Source organism: Parambassis ranga, chromosome 15 (assembly GCF_900634625.1).
Source record: "Parambassis ranga chromosome 15, fParRan2.1, whole genome shotgun sequence".
NCBI classification, from domain to species: Eukaryota; Metazoa; Chordata; class Actinopteri; family Ambassidae; genus Parambassis; species Parambassis ranga.
This window is the reverse complement of record NC_041035.1, coordinates 20,460,144-20,478,031: the sequence shown is the minus strand read 5'-3', so window position 1 is coordinate 20,478,031 and position 17,888 is coordinate 20,460,144. Positions and strand designations below refer to the sequence as shown.

At 45.8% G+C, this 17,888-nt stretch overlaps 1 protein-coding gene across 1 annotated transcript in view; it reads right to left on the bottom strand.

Moving 5' to 3' along the window:
• Positions 1-555: 555 nt before the first annotated feature.
• The window catches only part of LOC114447152 (gamma-aminobutyric acid receptor subunit pi), a 39,264-nt gene continuing 21,931 nt past the window's right edge, over positions 556-17,888 (bottom strand). The window contains exons 3-10 of the mRNA XM_028423257.1: positions 13,597-13,709; positions 11,713-11,780; positions 10,579-10,796; positions 6,858-6,940; positions 1,682-1,819; positions 1,446-1,598; positions 1,145-1,335; positions 556-945 (exon numbers count right to left, since the gene is read on the bottom strand). Of these exons, the coding sequence (XP_028279058.1) occupies positions 583-945; positions 1,145-1,335; positions 1,446-1,598; positions 1,682-1,819; positions 6,858-6,940; positions 10,579-10,796; positions 11,713-11,780; positions 13,597-13,709 (1,327 nt within the window). The 3' untranslated portion in view covers positions 556-582. The remainder of the gene's footprint in view (positions 946-1,144; positions 1,336-1,445; positions 1,599-1,681; positions 1,820-6,857; positions 6,941-10,578; positions 10,797-11,712; positions 11,781-13,596; positions 13,710-17,888) is intronic.

Below are 17,888 nucleotides of genomic sequence, written 5' to 3'. Positions count from 1 at the left end.
TGAAACATGGACGCTGCTTGGGGACATGGTGATGGGATCGAAGGCCACTACATTTATAACGTCAACGGAAAAAAAAAACGGTCAAAGTGAGAAACAGCTCTGCTCGCTGAATTCAAAATAACTCACAGAAGAAGAAAAAGATTCCAGCAGCGAGCAGGAGACGCCTTTAACATGCTGTCACTCTTGTAGTTACTCTCTCCACCTGCCTCGTCTGTCTTTGTCTCCATCGGGCTGAACGTGGTACCTGCAGGCAGGCAGGCAGGCGTGGAAGATGAAGTCGTGAAATGCCAATGATCCATCCATCACAGCTGACAGTGGAAATGGGAATTCTCTCTTAACTCTCACTTAACAGCGCCGGTGATTTCTGTTATTGAATTACAGCTCCATCTTAAAATGAAAACACCAGAAAAGACTTTTCTTATCTGGAAGCTGATCGGATCTGAACCCGTCAGGTTTTTAAAATGGAGCCGCAATTATCAGCACGAGTTTGTTTCTCATGACTTCGTACACACTCATCTCACCTAAATAACACGAACTGTACACACACTCCTCTCCGTCTCATCTGCTGCACTCGGGCTAGTGCTAAAAGTACAGATAATATGTCCAGTAGAGGAGGTTGACGATGACGAAGGACAGGGGGAAGGTGACCCGGGAGTAGTTGTCTATGTGGTGCGGGTTCTCCACATGACAGCAGCTTATCAAGCGGAGGATTTTGCGCAGGGTCCCCAGGATGGTGAGGCACCAGTTGGTGGGCTCCGGAGGAGACGCCTCAGGCTTAGGCTCACTGCCCGAGGGGCTGGAGGGGCTCACCGTGAGCTCTGTGGAGGCAGGAGCTTGCGAAGGAGTGGCGGCGGGCTCCTTGCGCCTCTTGGCCCGTGAGTGAGTGGAGATGGTGGTGACGATGCCGTTTATTTCATCGTCAAAGTCGTGCATCTGGTGGGCGTACTGCAAAGACGTGGAAGCAACAATGAGGACAGACGGAGGCCTGCAGATCTGAGAGTGTGTGTATGCAACTTACCCCGAAGACGGACATGATGGTGATGATGATGATGATGATGATGATGATGATGATGATGACCACCAACACAATGACCACAACAATGTGCACAACAGTAATGCATTGTTACATCCAGCAGGGGCTCACCATGAGCATGTGTGTGTCCGGGTGGGTGAGGGTGCAGAAGTGGGCCACGGCGTACTCGATGAGCGCTCCGAAGATGAAGCTGAAGCAGATTCCCAGGTAGACGTCGATGGCTTTGATGAAGCAGTTGGCGTTGGGCAGCGACGTCCGTGCTCCCATCATCAGAGTGGTCATGGTCAGCACGGTGGTCACTCCTGGCACAGAGGACACAGTGTGGTGATCATTAATACGCAGCAAACACTCAGGTGCTTATGACACCAGGGATGAATGGGCCTGGATCCATTTGAGGTTCCCTTTACCATACCTATACAAATACGTGCTGGAACAGAGGACAGGGAGATCCAGAAGGAGACCCAGGAGAGGACGACCAGCAGGCTGGAGGGGACGTAGGTCTCCAGGATGAAGTACAGGATGCTCCTCTTCAGCTCGAAGTGGAAGACCAGCCTCGGGTATCGTCCTTGGAGGAGAAACGATGAAGCTCTGTGACTGTGCTTCTCTCTTCACTCATTAATCATTCGTAGAAAGTAAGACCACAGCTACCTGTTTCATAGATGGCCTCAGAGACCGAGGTGTAGTGGTCTTCAACGGTGTACTGAGCCAGCTGCAGGGTGTCCAGCCCGCTGACGGACTCGTTCCCTCTGGTCCAGTAGAACATGACATCATTGATGTTGTAGCCCCCTGTGGAGGAAAAACACACACTGTTCAATTGATCCCAAAGACTGATTGATAAGTCTGTGACCCAAACACATACAGAGCTTTTTGTACCATTCACACTCAGAGAAAGTTAATACCATGTTCCTGTAGAGGTGGTGAGCCCCTCCTCTCTTCTGTCATCATGAGGAAGGTGGTGACACAAAGTAAACAGTCTCATCCCATTACAGGAAGTCAGTTAGTGAAAGTGTTGGATTGTTCAAATGTTGAATGTTGAAAAGACGACAAACAAATAAAAATGACTCCAGTTACTTTTATTATGATTTTATTATTTGAATTTAAGATGATTTCTTTGATTATTTTAATCTGTTCAGATCCTTTACAATGGAAATCAATCATATATATTCAGTGCGTGAGTACTTTTACTTTTAATACTTTAGGTACATTTAGAAGTACTTAAGACTTTTACTGAAGTAGGATTGTTGATTGTTTTAGTTTAGAAGTTTAGGAGTATATATTTTGCTGGGTAATTGTACTTTTACTTAAGTACCGAGCTTCAGTACTTCCTCCACCTCTGCCTTTTTGGGGATGTGTTGACTCTGATGATTGTTCCACAAAGTAGCAGAGTGGTGGGAACGGCTGGGACTGCTAATTGCTAAAGCTATGCTATGCTACGGTCCTGTTACAGTGGAGTTGTTTGGGCCTGCAGTGGGTGGCAGGTTCCCCCCTAATGCTAAACAGCAGCACAGGAAAGACATTTGGCAGGAATCAAAGAGAATGTGGGAGCGCCTTTGAAGAGCTACTTTAAAACCACCCTGTTACCCCCCGAGAAGCAAACAGGCTGCACTTAAATCCATCTGCTGCTGCACCGACACAAGGCCTGCCTCTAAAAACACATTGTTTCATGTACACTTGTGTTCTCCTGTGATTCAGCCTGACACACACACAGATCCAGCATGATGCGCTAATGGAAGTGCATTTCTGCTGTTCATTCACTTCTTCAAAGCCGAGGCAGAGCAGCGCTGCTTAACTCTTCGCCTCATACCATAACAGACTAATCATGCATATTGCACCGGGCCCCAGAGAGCCCAGATAACCCAAATAAAACTCAGAATAAGGAGGCATGCAAAATTAATGACATCACGGTTAAGTGTGGTGCTGATTTATTTTGTGCATATGATAAGAACCAGTGCAGTTCACAGGACGCTGTGCTGCATTTTTCCCATTTCTCTGCAGAGGGAGCAAGAGAATAATAAAAGGTTGGAGCTGGACTGTGTTATCAGGAAGCGCTCCTTAGTCTGCGCTGCTTAAATGGAGTCATGCAGGCAGAACTGACCGGAGCACACGCTCCCCTAATGAAGGCCAGCAGTGACTCTGATGCTAAAGGCTCCTATAATTTCACCATATTCCCCCTCTATAGTGGCAGAGCTCATTATTTTTATGACCTACAGCCCAGCAGAGATTAAAGACTCATGGGCAGTGACACTGTGCAATAACATGGAAACACTTACACTAGGAGCCCCGGGGCACATGAAAGGGTTAACACATAGAAATGACTCTATACTGTTCTCAAGACCCTTCCATGATGGTAGCTACCAGATCGTACACTGGGAAAAAAGGTTGCCAGAATCAGTCTGTAAAAATGACAGTAAGACAGCTTTACAGGCCAACCTGTAAAAACCAACAAACAAGAGTGTTTAACCCTTTGAACTATGGCGGCCATCTTGAAAATTCTGTCTACATAGGTTGGACTAAAACCTCTGTAATTCTGTTTCCCTTAATTAGAATGAAATGAAACTTGGCAGAGATAATGTCCATAAGCTTAGCTACAGCTTGAAATCTGTTGTGTGCTTCAACTGCATCATTTCAAGAAGATATTCATCGTAAAAAGACGAGAAAAAAAAAATCATTTTTGCTTTGTGCCATCTTAATTTACAAAGAGCCAGAGGCATACAAACTAATACTTACACATCTGAGCGAATCTCCCAGGTGTTCCCTTTGTTATGACACCAAAAGTATTCAAATACACCTTGTGGCTGCTGAGATATACTCTATTCACTTTGGGCATGTCATTTTCAAGCTGATGCTGATGATGGGGTTGAAAGTGTAAACTGTCATTATGAGTTTGTAATGTAACATTTTTTTCCTCAAACATTTACTTTAAACCTTATAAACTAATCTACGTCGTCTACGTACATTTTAAACTGTAATATTCACTAATCGTCATGTACATGTGTTTTTTATAGGGCTGTAATCTCACGGTCGATTTATTAGTCGATGCGTTCTGGCTCGACCAAAATTCTGATTGGTCGACTTTTTATAGCGTAATTTTATCAGGAGGAACGTACCAAGTGCTAAAGGGGGTGTTTTCAGCGCACCCGCTTCACAGGTAACAGTCGATCTTTGAGACAGAGAGTACCGCCCGGTGGTTTGCTGAATATTTATTTATTTTTTAGTTTTTGTCATTTCAGTCAGTCCTCCTCCATCATGTCAGAGACATCTGCAGTGTGGCAGCGTTTCATGAAAATAGACAACAGAAACAAGTTTGCATCCTGAATTTCCCCTCGCGGATCAGTAAAGTGTCACAGCTCGACTATAAACATGTCACCTAAAAACGGAAAGCTGTCTTGTCTGTGTTAGGCTGCCCCGTCCGTTTTGAGCATATGAACATCGACGTATTTCAATGTTTTAGTCTAATAAATTGTTTTATAACTGTAGACATACCCAGACCACTAAGCCTCCCCAAAATTTGAGGGTTTCAGTCGACCAAGACTTTCTTACAGCCCTAGTATTTTAAACATAAACACATATAATTGTTTAAATAAATATCAATAATGTGAGAGGGCAGGGAGGCAGAGGACGACCACCCCTGGAGCATCTATTTTAAAATCCTCGCTCCTCACGGCAAAACATCTCAGAGCTAGTTTGTCCCTTTCCAGGTAATGTATTCAACATGGCAGCCATTTTGTGTCAACATACAGGGCTCACTCTCAGCTTGCTATCACTTGTTGGCAGAGGTAACGTCACACTAATGAACACGACTACAACAAACCCACGAAATGACACAATGCTGCTTCAAATTAAGTCAAAGACCACAGAAGGAGCGCCTCGGCTTCTCCTGACTGCTCCTCAGCTGTCAGAACGCACTAAATATTTTACCGCAATCCCGATCTAAACGCACCCTCCCACAACGCCGCTCTCTTTAAAGCTTCCCCCTGTGCAGAGGATTCCACTTTTGGCACAGCATTAGAAGAAATAAATCCTTGAATATACATCTTCATAAAAGAGACACAGAGAGGGAGATGGAGATTGAAGGGAGAGGAAAAAGAACTGCAAAGACAGAGCAGCAGGATGAGAGAGAGAGAGAGAGGGGGGGAGGAAAAAAAAGATGCAGATATTATCCTGGAGTGACTGAAGCAGTGAAGGAAGGATCCATCATCTCCTCTCAGTTACCTAACTTTAACCTCCAGATGTCTTTTTGTCTGCTAAGTGGCACCGAAGCTCCAGCTAAATGTTTTATTTGGCACTCAGGTCCTGGTGGGCTTCTGGCAGGGATCAGACTTAGCTTAGCCTGGCTGGCTGTCGTTTAATAGCATGAAGGCAAACAGCGAGCTGGAAAGCAGAGAAGGAAGCATGAAGAGGAAGAGGAGGAGGAGGAGGAGGAGGAGGAGGAGGTGGAGGAGGAGGAGGAGGAGGGAGGCTTTTTTCTCTCCCTCCACACCATCTCCGGTTCGGCCAAAAAAAAAAAAAAATCCATCCTGTCACGTCCAGTTTGAGCTGTATCTATAACCACACGGCCGCTGCTCCTCTCCTCGAGAAATGTCTGAAAATGATGAAGATGAATCTGAAGGCAAAGGTTGGCATTTTTCAGGTACCAAAGGAGAGTTAAAGGGATTTGCAGGATTAGCTTCGGTAACGGGGACAGAGGAGGCCCAAAACATTTGGAGTCTGTGTTAGACTGTTAAAAAACGGCTGCTATAATACGCTGTGAGTGGATAAATGAAGAACCCACAAACACCCGACAAAAAAGGAACGGAGCTGCCAACAGCACATAATCAGACAGAGAGGAGGGGTTAGAGTCCTCCGCTGTCAGTGCCAGCTGTACATGCTGTACCCTGCCTTTTAACCTCGGCTAAATAAATGTGATGCAGTTCATTAATCAGCTTCTTGCCAGCACTTTGTCACACACACAAGCAGAATGCATTTATAGTGTAGTTTATAGAGATACTTGAACCATCGCACTGTCAGCAGTGTATTTCATCATCAGGGTTACTTCACCTCAGCTGCTACACATGCTGTAGCTTTTAACACTAGCCTGTCCAGATGTGCCATCATTTCATATGATAATACATGCAGTTTTTGTGAATGTGGCGCACTTCTGGCATTGATTCTGCACCTGATGAAGTGGAGGTGAGCCTCTAATGGTCCACATGTAAAAGAGCAAATGTGGCTCAATCTTCCCAGATTCCCAGAAGACCTCTGCCAGAGGATCGGAGGGAGCGTGGAGTGCTTTAAAAGTGATCAATAAAATCAATCCTAAAACATACGGGTAGCCAGTGAATGGAAGCTAGGACAAGTGTGATCATATGTTTTGGTTCTGGTTAAAAGCCGAGCAGCAGACGACCAGCTGCAGCGTGTCCACAGATTTCTGACTGACAGAGGTAAACCAGGGAGTGTGGCCCAAACATCACACACCTAATGTGGCCCAGGTGTCTTCAAAAATGTCTGAAGAAGTGGCACAGTAAGCACCGGGTAACCTGCCTGGATTCATCGTAATGAAATCATGATTTTGTAGAGAGATGGTAGAACCATGGTGGTGCAGGATGGCCCAGTGTAAAAGCTAACACAGATCACATCTGTTGTATTTCTATCTAACATGATGTCCTATGTTTGTAAATCATCCACAGGAGACACACACACACAGTGTGGAGGATGAGAGCAAGTGATGTGTTTGATCCCTGGGTTTGATCAGATTCACTTGAAATCACGCCCACCCACTGACTGGCAGCCACGGCTTCAAGCAGCACAGCTCTCATGTTCTTTATGAAGTGTGAAGGGTCCTTACAGCTCTCCAGTTGGAGGGTGCACGTCTGCTTGTCCATGGGATACTTGGTCAGGTCCATGTTGCAGGCCACGGTGGTGGTGATCCTGGAGAATAGAAGGGAGGAGGCGTGAGACGCTGAGCACAGCAACCGTGGATTCACACATACATTTACAGTGTAAGACACCTGTGGTAACGTCTGTACTGTAAAGAGCTGAGTCATGGATTAAAAATGTGACGCAGCCGTGACACATCACATCTGGAGGCCCTCTACTGGCTGATTCAGAGTTTGCAGAAGGTCATCTGATGTGAATTGAGTACAGTCAGCACTCAGAGAGCACGCTGTCTTTGCTCGGAGCTTCGGATTTTACTGGTGTAAAGGATTTTCTGACGCACAAGCTTCATTTTAAAGAAGGGACATTAAACAACAGGAGCACTTTGGTGTATCACCTCAGTGTGCTCACTGGCTGCCATCTGTACAACCATGCTCCCATTTCTGTCTCTGAGGGACGGAGAGCGCGAAGATGCTTTAGTTTAAGGTTCAACTGTCGCCGGTCAAAGCTGCACGGTGCTGCAAGTTAAGATGCAGAAAGTAGCACAAAGCATGAAACGCACAAAAACTGACATTTACAAAATAACAGGAAAAAAGCCCACAGATCCAGACAGCACAGCTCCTCAGGTTTGAGGCTTTTAAAATGTAGGACAGGAGCAGCTTTCAGTCATTATGCTTTAAAACTCTGGAACAGTCAGAGACGCTGCACATGTAGAAACCTCCTGCATCAGTCTGACACACACACACAGGATCAGTTCATATGGTTATTGTAAGTTTGGTTTAAATTATTATAACCTATAAATTGGGTTATCGATATGAGCAAATATACAGATTCAAGATATATCGTAGATAAATGTGATAAATAACGATTCCACTGAATTCCTTGGGTCAACATTGTGTGGGAAAGTGTGTTGATTTGACTCTGTATGGTGTTTACATCAAAGTTTTGCCATTTTCTTATCATTTTCTGATTTTTTTGGGCTTGGGTCAGATGCAGTAAAGGGTTAAAAATGAAGTCATTGGGACATTATTTCAGCTTGGTACCATGCATATTTAGAAAATAGACACTTTAAGGATTAAACCCCTGTTTCCATCTTGACTAATAGAAAACACGATGCCACACAGGGTCAGGACCGCAGAGCAGCTGAGCACAGTTATCAGGTGACGATGAGGTTCATCTCCTCCAGCTCTCCTCCCTGCAGAGGGGGGAGGAGGTACAGCGTCTGATGGACACCGGTAGAATGGACCTCCTGTGCTGCTCCTCGGTCGTCTCATTCTGCTGCCCGGGCACCCCACAGCGTACTGCAGAGGGGTTCTATACAGTCTCCTCAGAAAATAAAGGCTGAGGAGACTCCATCCATTTTCAAGGACGGAGTCTCCTCAGCCTTTATTTTGTCTACGTTTTTCTCTGACCTCATCTTCATGTGTTCATCGGGGCGATCACACGACAGGAGCTATTTCCTTGTAAAATGTCTGTAATGAAGTTTTACAACTAGTGAAAAACCAAACAGCTGGTGGCGTCAGGGGGAGTCACCCCTCCATGTTGCATGTACCCCCACCTACTGCACCTCCCTGCTCGGACTTCTGAATGAATTGAATTGAATTCTTCATTCGTCCCATCAGGCTAAGCTGTGACTCATGCTGTGTCACTACTGTTGCTGCTGCTGCCAATAAATGGACCTCAGCCTGTCATCGGTGACAGCGCTCATTTGTTGGGAGGTGTCCTTCATTTTGTTTGCACTTACAGATGCTGCAGCTGCTTGTTCAATAGTGTCTCCTTCATTATCACGACATCATTTTGAGACTGTATTGCCCACATTTATATAAGCCATTGATTGTGTGTATGACATGGATTTTTATTATAACGAGCTTACAAGAAGGGAAGGAAGCTACAGGACGTCCATCAGGACCTCCACCTTCTGTCTAATTCTGTTCTTCTATGATCTGTACACTCCCAAACATCAACAGTGTTGTTTTTGTGAATCCTCCTCCCTTCTAATTGGTCAACCTTTGGCTACAATCATCTCATGTTTGCTCGTGTTTCCGCCTGCAGCACAGCACTGAAACATTTAGCTCAGCTGTCCTTCGCCTCCTCTTCTCACCTCGCTCTGTTCTGTTTCCCCCTGAGGAGGCCGTCTCTCTCCTGACTGCCTTTTTTTGGCTTGTTTAACTCTCACTAGTCCTGCTCTCTGAGGCGATGCCCTCCTCCCCTGTCACAGTCTACAGCAGAGAGTGACACACACACACACACACACACACACACACACACACATATTCGGACCAATAAATGACTCAGGCTGTTAAAAATAAAGTAGGAGTCTCTGATTAGCATGTCGACATGTATGAAGCGGAGCAGAGCGGGTGCCTCGTGATGTCTGCGGTGTGTAGAGATGAAATGAACTGTGAGGTCTGACAACACACAACACAACTTACTACAACACAACACCCACGCACACAAAAATCCAAATGTGTCCCGTGGGATGTTGTTTGCCGTTTTGCTGCATGACCACATCATGTGAAACCCCCGCTGGACGACAACAGTGCAACCTCCAGAGAGAGCTCCACTCGCTGAGCCTCCACAGGACGGACCTCAAACATGTCCACGTGTTGAAAAAGATTATTCTGGTCATTTTATTTTAACCATATATAATATAGCTTTGGCTCCTTTGACTCCTGCAGAGAGCAGCAGGGATGATGGATTAGGTTAGTCCAACTAGAAAATTAGCATCCTGTAGGTTTCCAATAGGATTTTTCCATTGTTTCAAGGATTAAGTGCTTTCAAACGGACCCCAGGGGGTCAATAATCCCACAAAGGTTGTCTGTGTGGAGAGACAAATTATTTTTCTGATCCTGTTTGTCACACCCTGGGTTGTCGACCAATTTAAAACAAAACATAACACTGTCAGATCACTAATGAACACCACTTTATCATTACTGAAGCTAACAGCTAATGCTACGCTATAATCCAGCTACAGCACGGTCACATGACCACAGCATCAGCACCACCGGGTCACCGCTCTGACCTCTTCTACAGCACAAACACCAGGATGACCGTTAATGACATCGTCTGTAGTCCCATGTAGCCACTTGTTAGCATGTAGCCTGTTTTAAGACAGTAAACAATCATCAGTGGGATTTACTGTGCGTACACCTGACCAGAACACACAGAGAATGAACAGGAAGTGCTAACATGCTAACAGGTTTCCTGCAGTGGCCTCTTGGTGAACTGCAGGAAGTGAGCGGACTGATTGGAGTCAGCCGCGGACAGCTCTTATATAATCCATCAATAATCTGAGGTTAAAAGGTGGCACATAAAAACAGTGGGGGGCTGTTAATCCCATCAAGACAGGCTTAAAAGAGCTGAACACATTAACTCAGCAGGATAATCTATAACCTGTCAATCTATGAACTGTCTGTTCAGACCTTCTGCCTAATGACAGAGCAGGCTCCTGCAGAGAGCCCCTCAGATGTTGGAGCAGTATCTGTCTCACAGCGTCTTCACATGCTGCTGCACTCATACAAAGTAATACAGCCGACACAACTCTCTGCTTCACAATCAGATTATCTCAGATTCAGCCCACGCTTCCTCCCACAGCCAATTTCTTCCCTGGCCTGTTTTTCATTGTCTGTTGGAGCAGAAAAAAAACATCAACAACAACCACAACCCGATCAGCTTTCCCTTCGTTATCCCACCTCAGAGCGTAAAGGACGGTCCCGTTGGGGAAGATGCGGATCAGCCTGTTCTCCACGGTGATGTCATGTAGGAAGGACTTCTTGGAGTCCACGATGAATGTGTCGGGGACCCAGAGGAGCTCCACCAGCCGTCCGTCCAGGCTCAGGCTCTTGTTGCCTTCGAAAACCAGCCTCTCGTCCGTCCAGCGCTGGCGGAGGAAAATGGTGGCGGTGTAGTCCTGCAGGAGGGAAGGCCCAGAGGTCACAGCACAGCTCGTCAACTGTTTCAACAAGCATGCCAATAATAATAAGAATACGCTGACACACACGTCTAGGTCTGAGCCTCTGTGTAGAAGTCTATTTCATTAGTCAGCTCGGCTTGTAGTCAGCACATGTTTTTCTGCGCAGGATGTTCCTGCCGTTGCATCATGTGTGGATGTTGTGTGATCACAAACATGTGCAGCAGCTCAGGAAACACCACCTTCAGATGGAGGCTGGAGCTTAAGAGCTACTCACTGACCATCGCCTCTTAATTAAGACCCTCCTTCATTGTTGTGCTAACATCACATCTGGTGGTCTGGCCAACACAATTGTGTCCTTGTCATCAATATTTTGTGCAAATTTCTTCATTTTGTGCAAATAAACAAATAAAAATGTCAGTTGAAGACATTATTCACTCAGACACACACAGTGTTTTGTGTATTCTTGTGTACCACAGTTATGGAGTCGCAGTCCTTACAGTGAAAGTTCCGCACTGATATAAAAAGAGGGAACTCGGTTGTCTAGAATAATTTAAAAAAGCTTTTTGTTAGTTAATGACATGAATTAATATTTCAATGGAATTTTAATTTTAATGGATTATCCACTGCACTGCGCACTGTGTGTTCATCTGCAGCAGCCAAGAACACAAGACAGAGAGGAGGCACACGCGGGCTGCATTCTCCATCATCATCAGAGTGTTTATTATCACCATGGGTTCAGGTGACCTGGGAACTGTTGGGTGTGGTGGGGTGGACCACCTCCACACTGTGGATGGATCATAAAGTGAGGGAAAGTTGCCTCCTCGTGTCTGAAGGTGAAGCTGCATGTAAGGTTACAGCAACAGAGGCTGCGAGCAGCTGTGAGCTGTGAAGTGCGTGACAGGGTGTGTCCTACCATGTTGATCTCGGAGATGGTGTCGATGCTGGCGATGTCCAGGCTCATACCCACCGTCACAGGGCCGTCTGGAAAGAAATGAGAGCCCCATTAACACGGCACAGCCCCTGCAGTGCTCCCTGCTGCCTGCCTGATAGTGTGAATGGCTCCATGGTGGATGCTAAGGGTTGTATAATAAAGCACTGCGTTGTATAATGAAAGGTTATTTGAGGACAGCCTATTTAAAAATGCTAAAGACCCCCACATCTCTGCAGCAGCTGCTCTCTGTCGACTGTGAGCCTCCTTCAGGGAATTGATTCTGCCTGGTTCACCATCAAAGACGCTGGGCTCCTCCATCCTTCCACCTTCCTCCTATCAATCGTCTTTTCTGCAGATACTGTACTGTACAGTAAGCAGGTGTTTGTGTACTTAGAGTAGTAGAGTTATTAACCAGCAAACACCTGACATGGTGGTGAAATCTCCCTTTAACTCTGAGAAGCACAGGCTGTTCCACGGCGAGTTCACTGGTCATTCCAGGTGTTAGTTTAACTGTCAGTAGATTTCTTTTCATCATTATGTGGAGACTGTCATGATGGTGGGACACCGTATGAGTCACAGCTGTTTGCTGATTGTTGATACACAAAAAAGCTGAGGTTGTGTAGTTTTTGTAGATATCTGAGCCTCTTTGCTGTGATAAATACTTCCAAAAATATTCAGCAGATAAGGAGTGGTGTCAGTTTGGATGCACTGCGAGTCTCTTGGGTTGTGTGCTAGAAATGAAGATTAGCTGGTGAAAAGCCTGCACCGAACTGTTACTACAACAAAAACACAACGAATAAAAATCAATGTGTCTCTCACAGTGCTAATAATGCATGCGTGTGTGTGTGTGCGCTTCTGTTCAGCCGTGCTTCGGCCGCCACTGTGTGCCAAACGTGCTGTTCCTGAGCGGCAGGACTGGTGATTACACTCACACAGCGCTCGCCTTGGTGAAGTCCAAGGTGTTATTACAGATCAAACAACGAGTAAACAAACCGTAATCACATTGTGACGGATTCCCGGAGCCCAGAACCAGAGCAGGAGCGAGGGATTTGCAGGGAATGACATAACGTCGTGCTGCTGTGAGCATGTGAGCACTGGGATCGACCATATTCAGAAGCAAATCAGTCACTTGCTGGAAACATGTCGTGTGTGAATCGTAGTTAGACAACCTAAAACAATATATATATGAATATACAATATGACCAAAAGTATGTGGACAGTCAGCTACCATGTGTGTTTGCCAGTCTGTCCAGCCCAGTCAGGATTTGTAAAGTCTGATGAAGGGTGATGAGGTCAGAGGTCGGGACTTTTTTGTGCAGACAAATCTATCTGAATCCTCATGATCTGCTACAAAGCTGCAGCAATGATCACTGAACGGAGGTTTTAACTGTTGGAAACAGGAATATTTTCACTGTTTGTCCATCAAATGTTTGATTAATCATGGACAATCAATCAATCATTAAGATTTACGCCTTTAAAAACAGACGGTGCATGCCGTCCACTTACTTCTGGTCACTTTGAGTGTATATGTTTCTATGAATATCAGCTGGTTCTTTGTACGTGTGTGTGTGTGTCGGTGTTGATGCTCTCTTTCAATACAGCCAAAGTATCGGCACACACACACACGCACACACACACACACACACACACACACACACACACACGACTTCAAGGAGAAATTAAAGTACATTTAAATGTATGCATGTCAGCACATATTACTCCAAGGGGACACACAAGCGCAAAATTGCAATATGAGCCCCCCTCTCACACACACACACACACACACACACACACACACACACACACACACATTTCCCCTGAGTGCTCTGTCATTTCCACGGCTGCATGTGTCTGCAGTTTCCTTACTGTCAAAGAAAGGCCTGAGGTACTTGTTGTATCCTTTCATCAGCCTCTGAATGGTAGGAGGCAGAATCTCTCCTTCCTTCATTTCTGCGTTGAGCAGCGAGCTCTCTAACAGCCTGAGAACAAAGAAAGAAGAGAGGTAAGAGTTTTTTAGTTCAGGTGGAGTCCTCCTCAGTCCCTCACTGAATCTGCAGGGTGTCGACTGAGTTCATATCGTTACAGCCATGAAGAGAGGGAGATGAAGAACAAACAAAAATCCAGCTTTAATTATCATATTACTGAAACCCAAAGCAACCATGTTTTTAAATTACACTTTCTGTCTGAAAGCTCTCCTTAAAGGCTCAGTGAAGTGGAGGAAGACGGTCATATTGCCGCCAATTGCAGCAGGGATGTAGAGGAGCGCTGGCTGCGCCCTCCCCTGTGGTACGAGTGTTTGTGTATAAATCAGGCTCTAAATACAGAGCGCCTGCTCCGCAGAGAGAGAGCCCCGGGGCACGTGCCGTGATGTAAGAGGGGCTGAAGCAAGACAGATCGGGCCATGTGCAGAGGCAGAGAGCGCTCATCTCCATCCGCTGGCAGCACTTCAGATCGCCCCCACCCCACCCCCGCCCCCGCCTCCGTCACTTGTTCGCTGCTGTAGTCAAATGTGTGACAAAGAGGGGAGAATAGTGGGAACAAAATGGGCCAGCTTTCTTCATCGCACACCCTCCTCATCATGACTCATTCATCATTAGTGAAAATACATTTCAAAGCATTGGAAATTCATCACATAATTACTGTAAATTAGTTAATGGACTTTTCCCCACAGCAGCAGAGCAGTCATGTAACCATGACTACCATGACGCTGCACTGATGCCGTCTGACTTGGTGGGACGGAGTTTGTATGAACAGTAATTTTTAGGAAACATCTATGATCATCTTATTGATGCTGCATGCAACTCTTTACAGACCAGAGACTTTTGAAGCAGTGGTGGAGAGGAGGACACTGAACAAACTGTCCTCCATCATGGATCACCCCGACCACCCTCTCCTCCCTGTGCTGGACAGACAGCGGAGCGCCTGTTCCAAAAGGCTCAGACAGCCTCGACCTTAGACCTATATGTATACCTGCATTACAAATTGCACATTTTTGCTTCTGCATTTGTATTTTTATCTTGCTGTAAATAATGTTTATACTGACTATTTTTTTAGAGGTATATTTTTTATTTTTAGTTTGCTTGAGTGACTGTATTGTGCTGCTGCAATAGTGAAATTTCCCAGCTTGGGATGAATAAAGTATTTTCTATTCTATTCTATTCTTACAATGTTGTGAGCAGTGTGTGAGGAGACAAAAAAATCATCATGCTATAGTTGAAACTATCAGTAATTAATATGCTGGGAGCTGATCACCTGCACTGTTTTTGCAGGAGGAAAGAATGAAGATATTTCAAAAGCTCAATATTGAAGCTGCAAAATAAATACCAACCAAAAACAAAATAAATCACACTTTTATAAGTGATCAAATATACATAAAAATACTTAAAATGTTGTATAAATTAGGGTGAGAGGGCTTTGACAGACCACCAGACCATTCCCACCCTCCTCAGCTCCACATGTGCTCCATCTCCTTGCCTGTATTTGGATGAACTGGGAGTTCAGGCAGACTCAGACGCAGCCAGCAGCTGGAACCTCCCACAATGACTCGGAACTGATTTTCAGAAACCTTTGGCTGAAGTCACAGAAGATTAATCCATATAAGGACTGACTGTTATTCTAAAATGAAGGGTGACTGTATTCTGCTCTCATCAGCTGGATCCCAGCTGGACAGAGGTGCACTGCTGTGAGTTTCTCTCTACATGAACCCACTCCTGGGTCCAATCCTTCCTTCTTAGAGAATATCTCTGGTTGTTCTTCTGCTGAATCCACCACATGAGAACGTCTGATCCAGGCACAGTCTTCTACAGTGCAGAGAAAGCATAGAGAAAAAAAGTCTTCCTCTCAGAACTCAGAACTTGTTTCACCTGACTGTGTCAAATCAGCTTAGCCAGTTCCCTTAGAGGGGAACTGGCTCCCAGCACACTGTTGCTATGCTGCAGAAAGTCTCGCTCACATGGCTTGCAGCCCGGTTGTTTCAGGCAGGCATCTGCCTCGGATGGGGAAGCCATGTTAGTGACAGCACTCTGCCTCTGGCATGCTGCATTATCAATTTGGGTCGCCCTGTGTGACCTTCCGTCTTCACACATGGTCTTGTATGCTGTATATGTCTCTGCATGGTATAAAATACGTCTGCAGTGATGAAGGCAGAGACACACATATAATATAAAAGTCCTCTTTTTCATCTTTGAGGCTTTGGTTTGAGGTTTGAATGCTCCTCTCGCTCCATCCATCTCTGTAAATCCCCAGACTCTGACTTCTGGCTGTCTAAACCTTCACCTGCAGGCGGGGGTGAAACCTCGGCTCACCAACCTGCCAAACAGTCACTAACCACTGAGCCCTGACAATGGAAAAAAGAGAGAGAGCTAGATCTTCAGAATGCTCCCAAAGGCTGCTCATATTAACGGCTAATCTTTGTTGTTTTTCATGTTTCATGCCAGTGTGTGTGTGATGCAGTGCCACACACACACACACACACACACCACTCATGTTTATGTACTGTAGGGCTCTTCTCTCCTCAGATGAAAGCACGATGAGAGCACGTTTTCCCAGAACACATGCTGACAGACCCTACGCACCTGCCCACCAGGCTGCTGATCAGGAACAACAAGGCGACACGCTGAAGGCCCACAGCTGAGCTGAGGAGGCCCTGTATCTGGCGATCGGGTCGCTGTGGCCCAATCCTCTTTGCAACGGCCCCTTACGGTTCGTCCTGCAGGTGGTAAGCCCACGGGAGGTCGGCCCCACATCAGTCATTCAGGCTAAGCCCGGCCGGGCCCCAACCCCGGGCCTGGCTCCAGGGTTGGGCCCCGGCTGCGCCGTACCGGGCAACGTAACGAACCTCGCTGACATTCTCTTTATAAGGGGGAGACCCAGGATGTGGAGCGGAGCTAGAAGAAGTGTCCAGTGAGAGGGAAGTCTCTGCTTAGACTGCTGCCCCCACAACCCGGCCCCGGATAGGCAGTTGGAGATGGATGGATTAAACAAGCAGTAGCCAGGTAGCTATCCGTTTGCAGTTGTTTACTGATAATGAGAGTAGTGGTAAGCTAGACATTTTAGCAGCCAGATCGGCTATGGAGTCAAGGACAGTGTAACCAGTGTGTACACAGTGTATGTAGCTCCATAAGGGAATGTTTATCTATCTGGATGAGTCGCTGGATGGATCAGATGCTCCTATCCATTCAGTTTATAGAAGGTTCATGCCAGCCATCAGGCTAACATCACTAAGACAAGGCACTCAGGAGCAAATGCAGCCATTAGTGTGTATTTATGTTTCTCTGGCTGCCTGCACGCTCCATGTGTTTCCATGGTGTGCCCAGCCTCTGACCCATGCTGGGATACGTTCCAGCCCTCCCCCCCCTCACGACCGCAAGCACGACAAGCAGCATATAAATAACGTTGGATGGATGCATCGATTTTAAAGTGACAGTTTGACCTTTGACGTTTTTGATGCTTCATCTGGCCACATTAAAAACGAATAAATGAAACTATAAGGTTCATTAAAACACATTTGTTGTCATAAAGTCTGCTATATTATCTATGTTTTGTGTTAACATATTTTGCAAAAACATAACATTAAGAACTAAGCATCTAACAGCTCAGCAGCTGGATGTGGACGAGCATCAGCGCCTGGCGACACTAGTTGATTTCTGAGCGTTTGAATGTTTGATGGCAGCAGCATGACCCGCGCAGACACACGACACTGAATCTAAACAACACCTTCTCATGTGCTAATTGGCCAGTCACAAATGATTTCTCATCCCAGCCCTCTGAACTTGGTGGCGAGGCGAGCAGTGATCCGTCTGTCTCCGTCACGATCAAAACTCTTTAATGAGCTCTTTGGTTTGTTCTTCATCTTTCAGTCTTCCTCTGATTCTTCTCATCTTCTTTCTCACATTATTAACACATAAACAAAAGTTGCTGCTTAGGGGCTCCACAGGGGAGATAATTACCCAAAACATTACAAGCACATGACTCAAAATGATACAACACACTGCAGATGTTAAACTGGCAGAAAGTGATCTGTGAGGGCACTTCTGTATATATCACAGACTTTAGCTATTTTTAGGGATGTTAAGAGGCGTTAGACTCATGTAAACACGATGATAATAACACTAACATCTATATATATATTTCCTTTGTATTTGTTATCATACACCTGA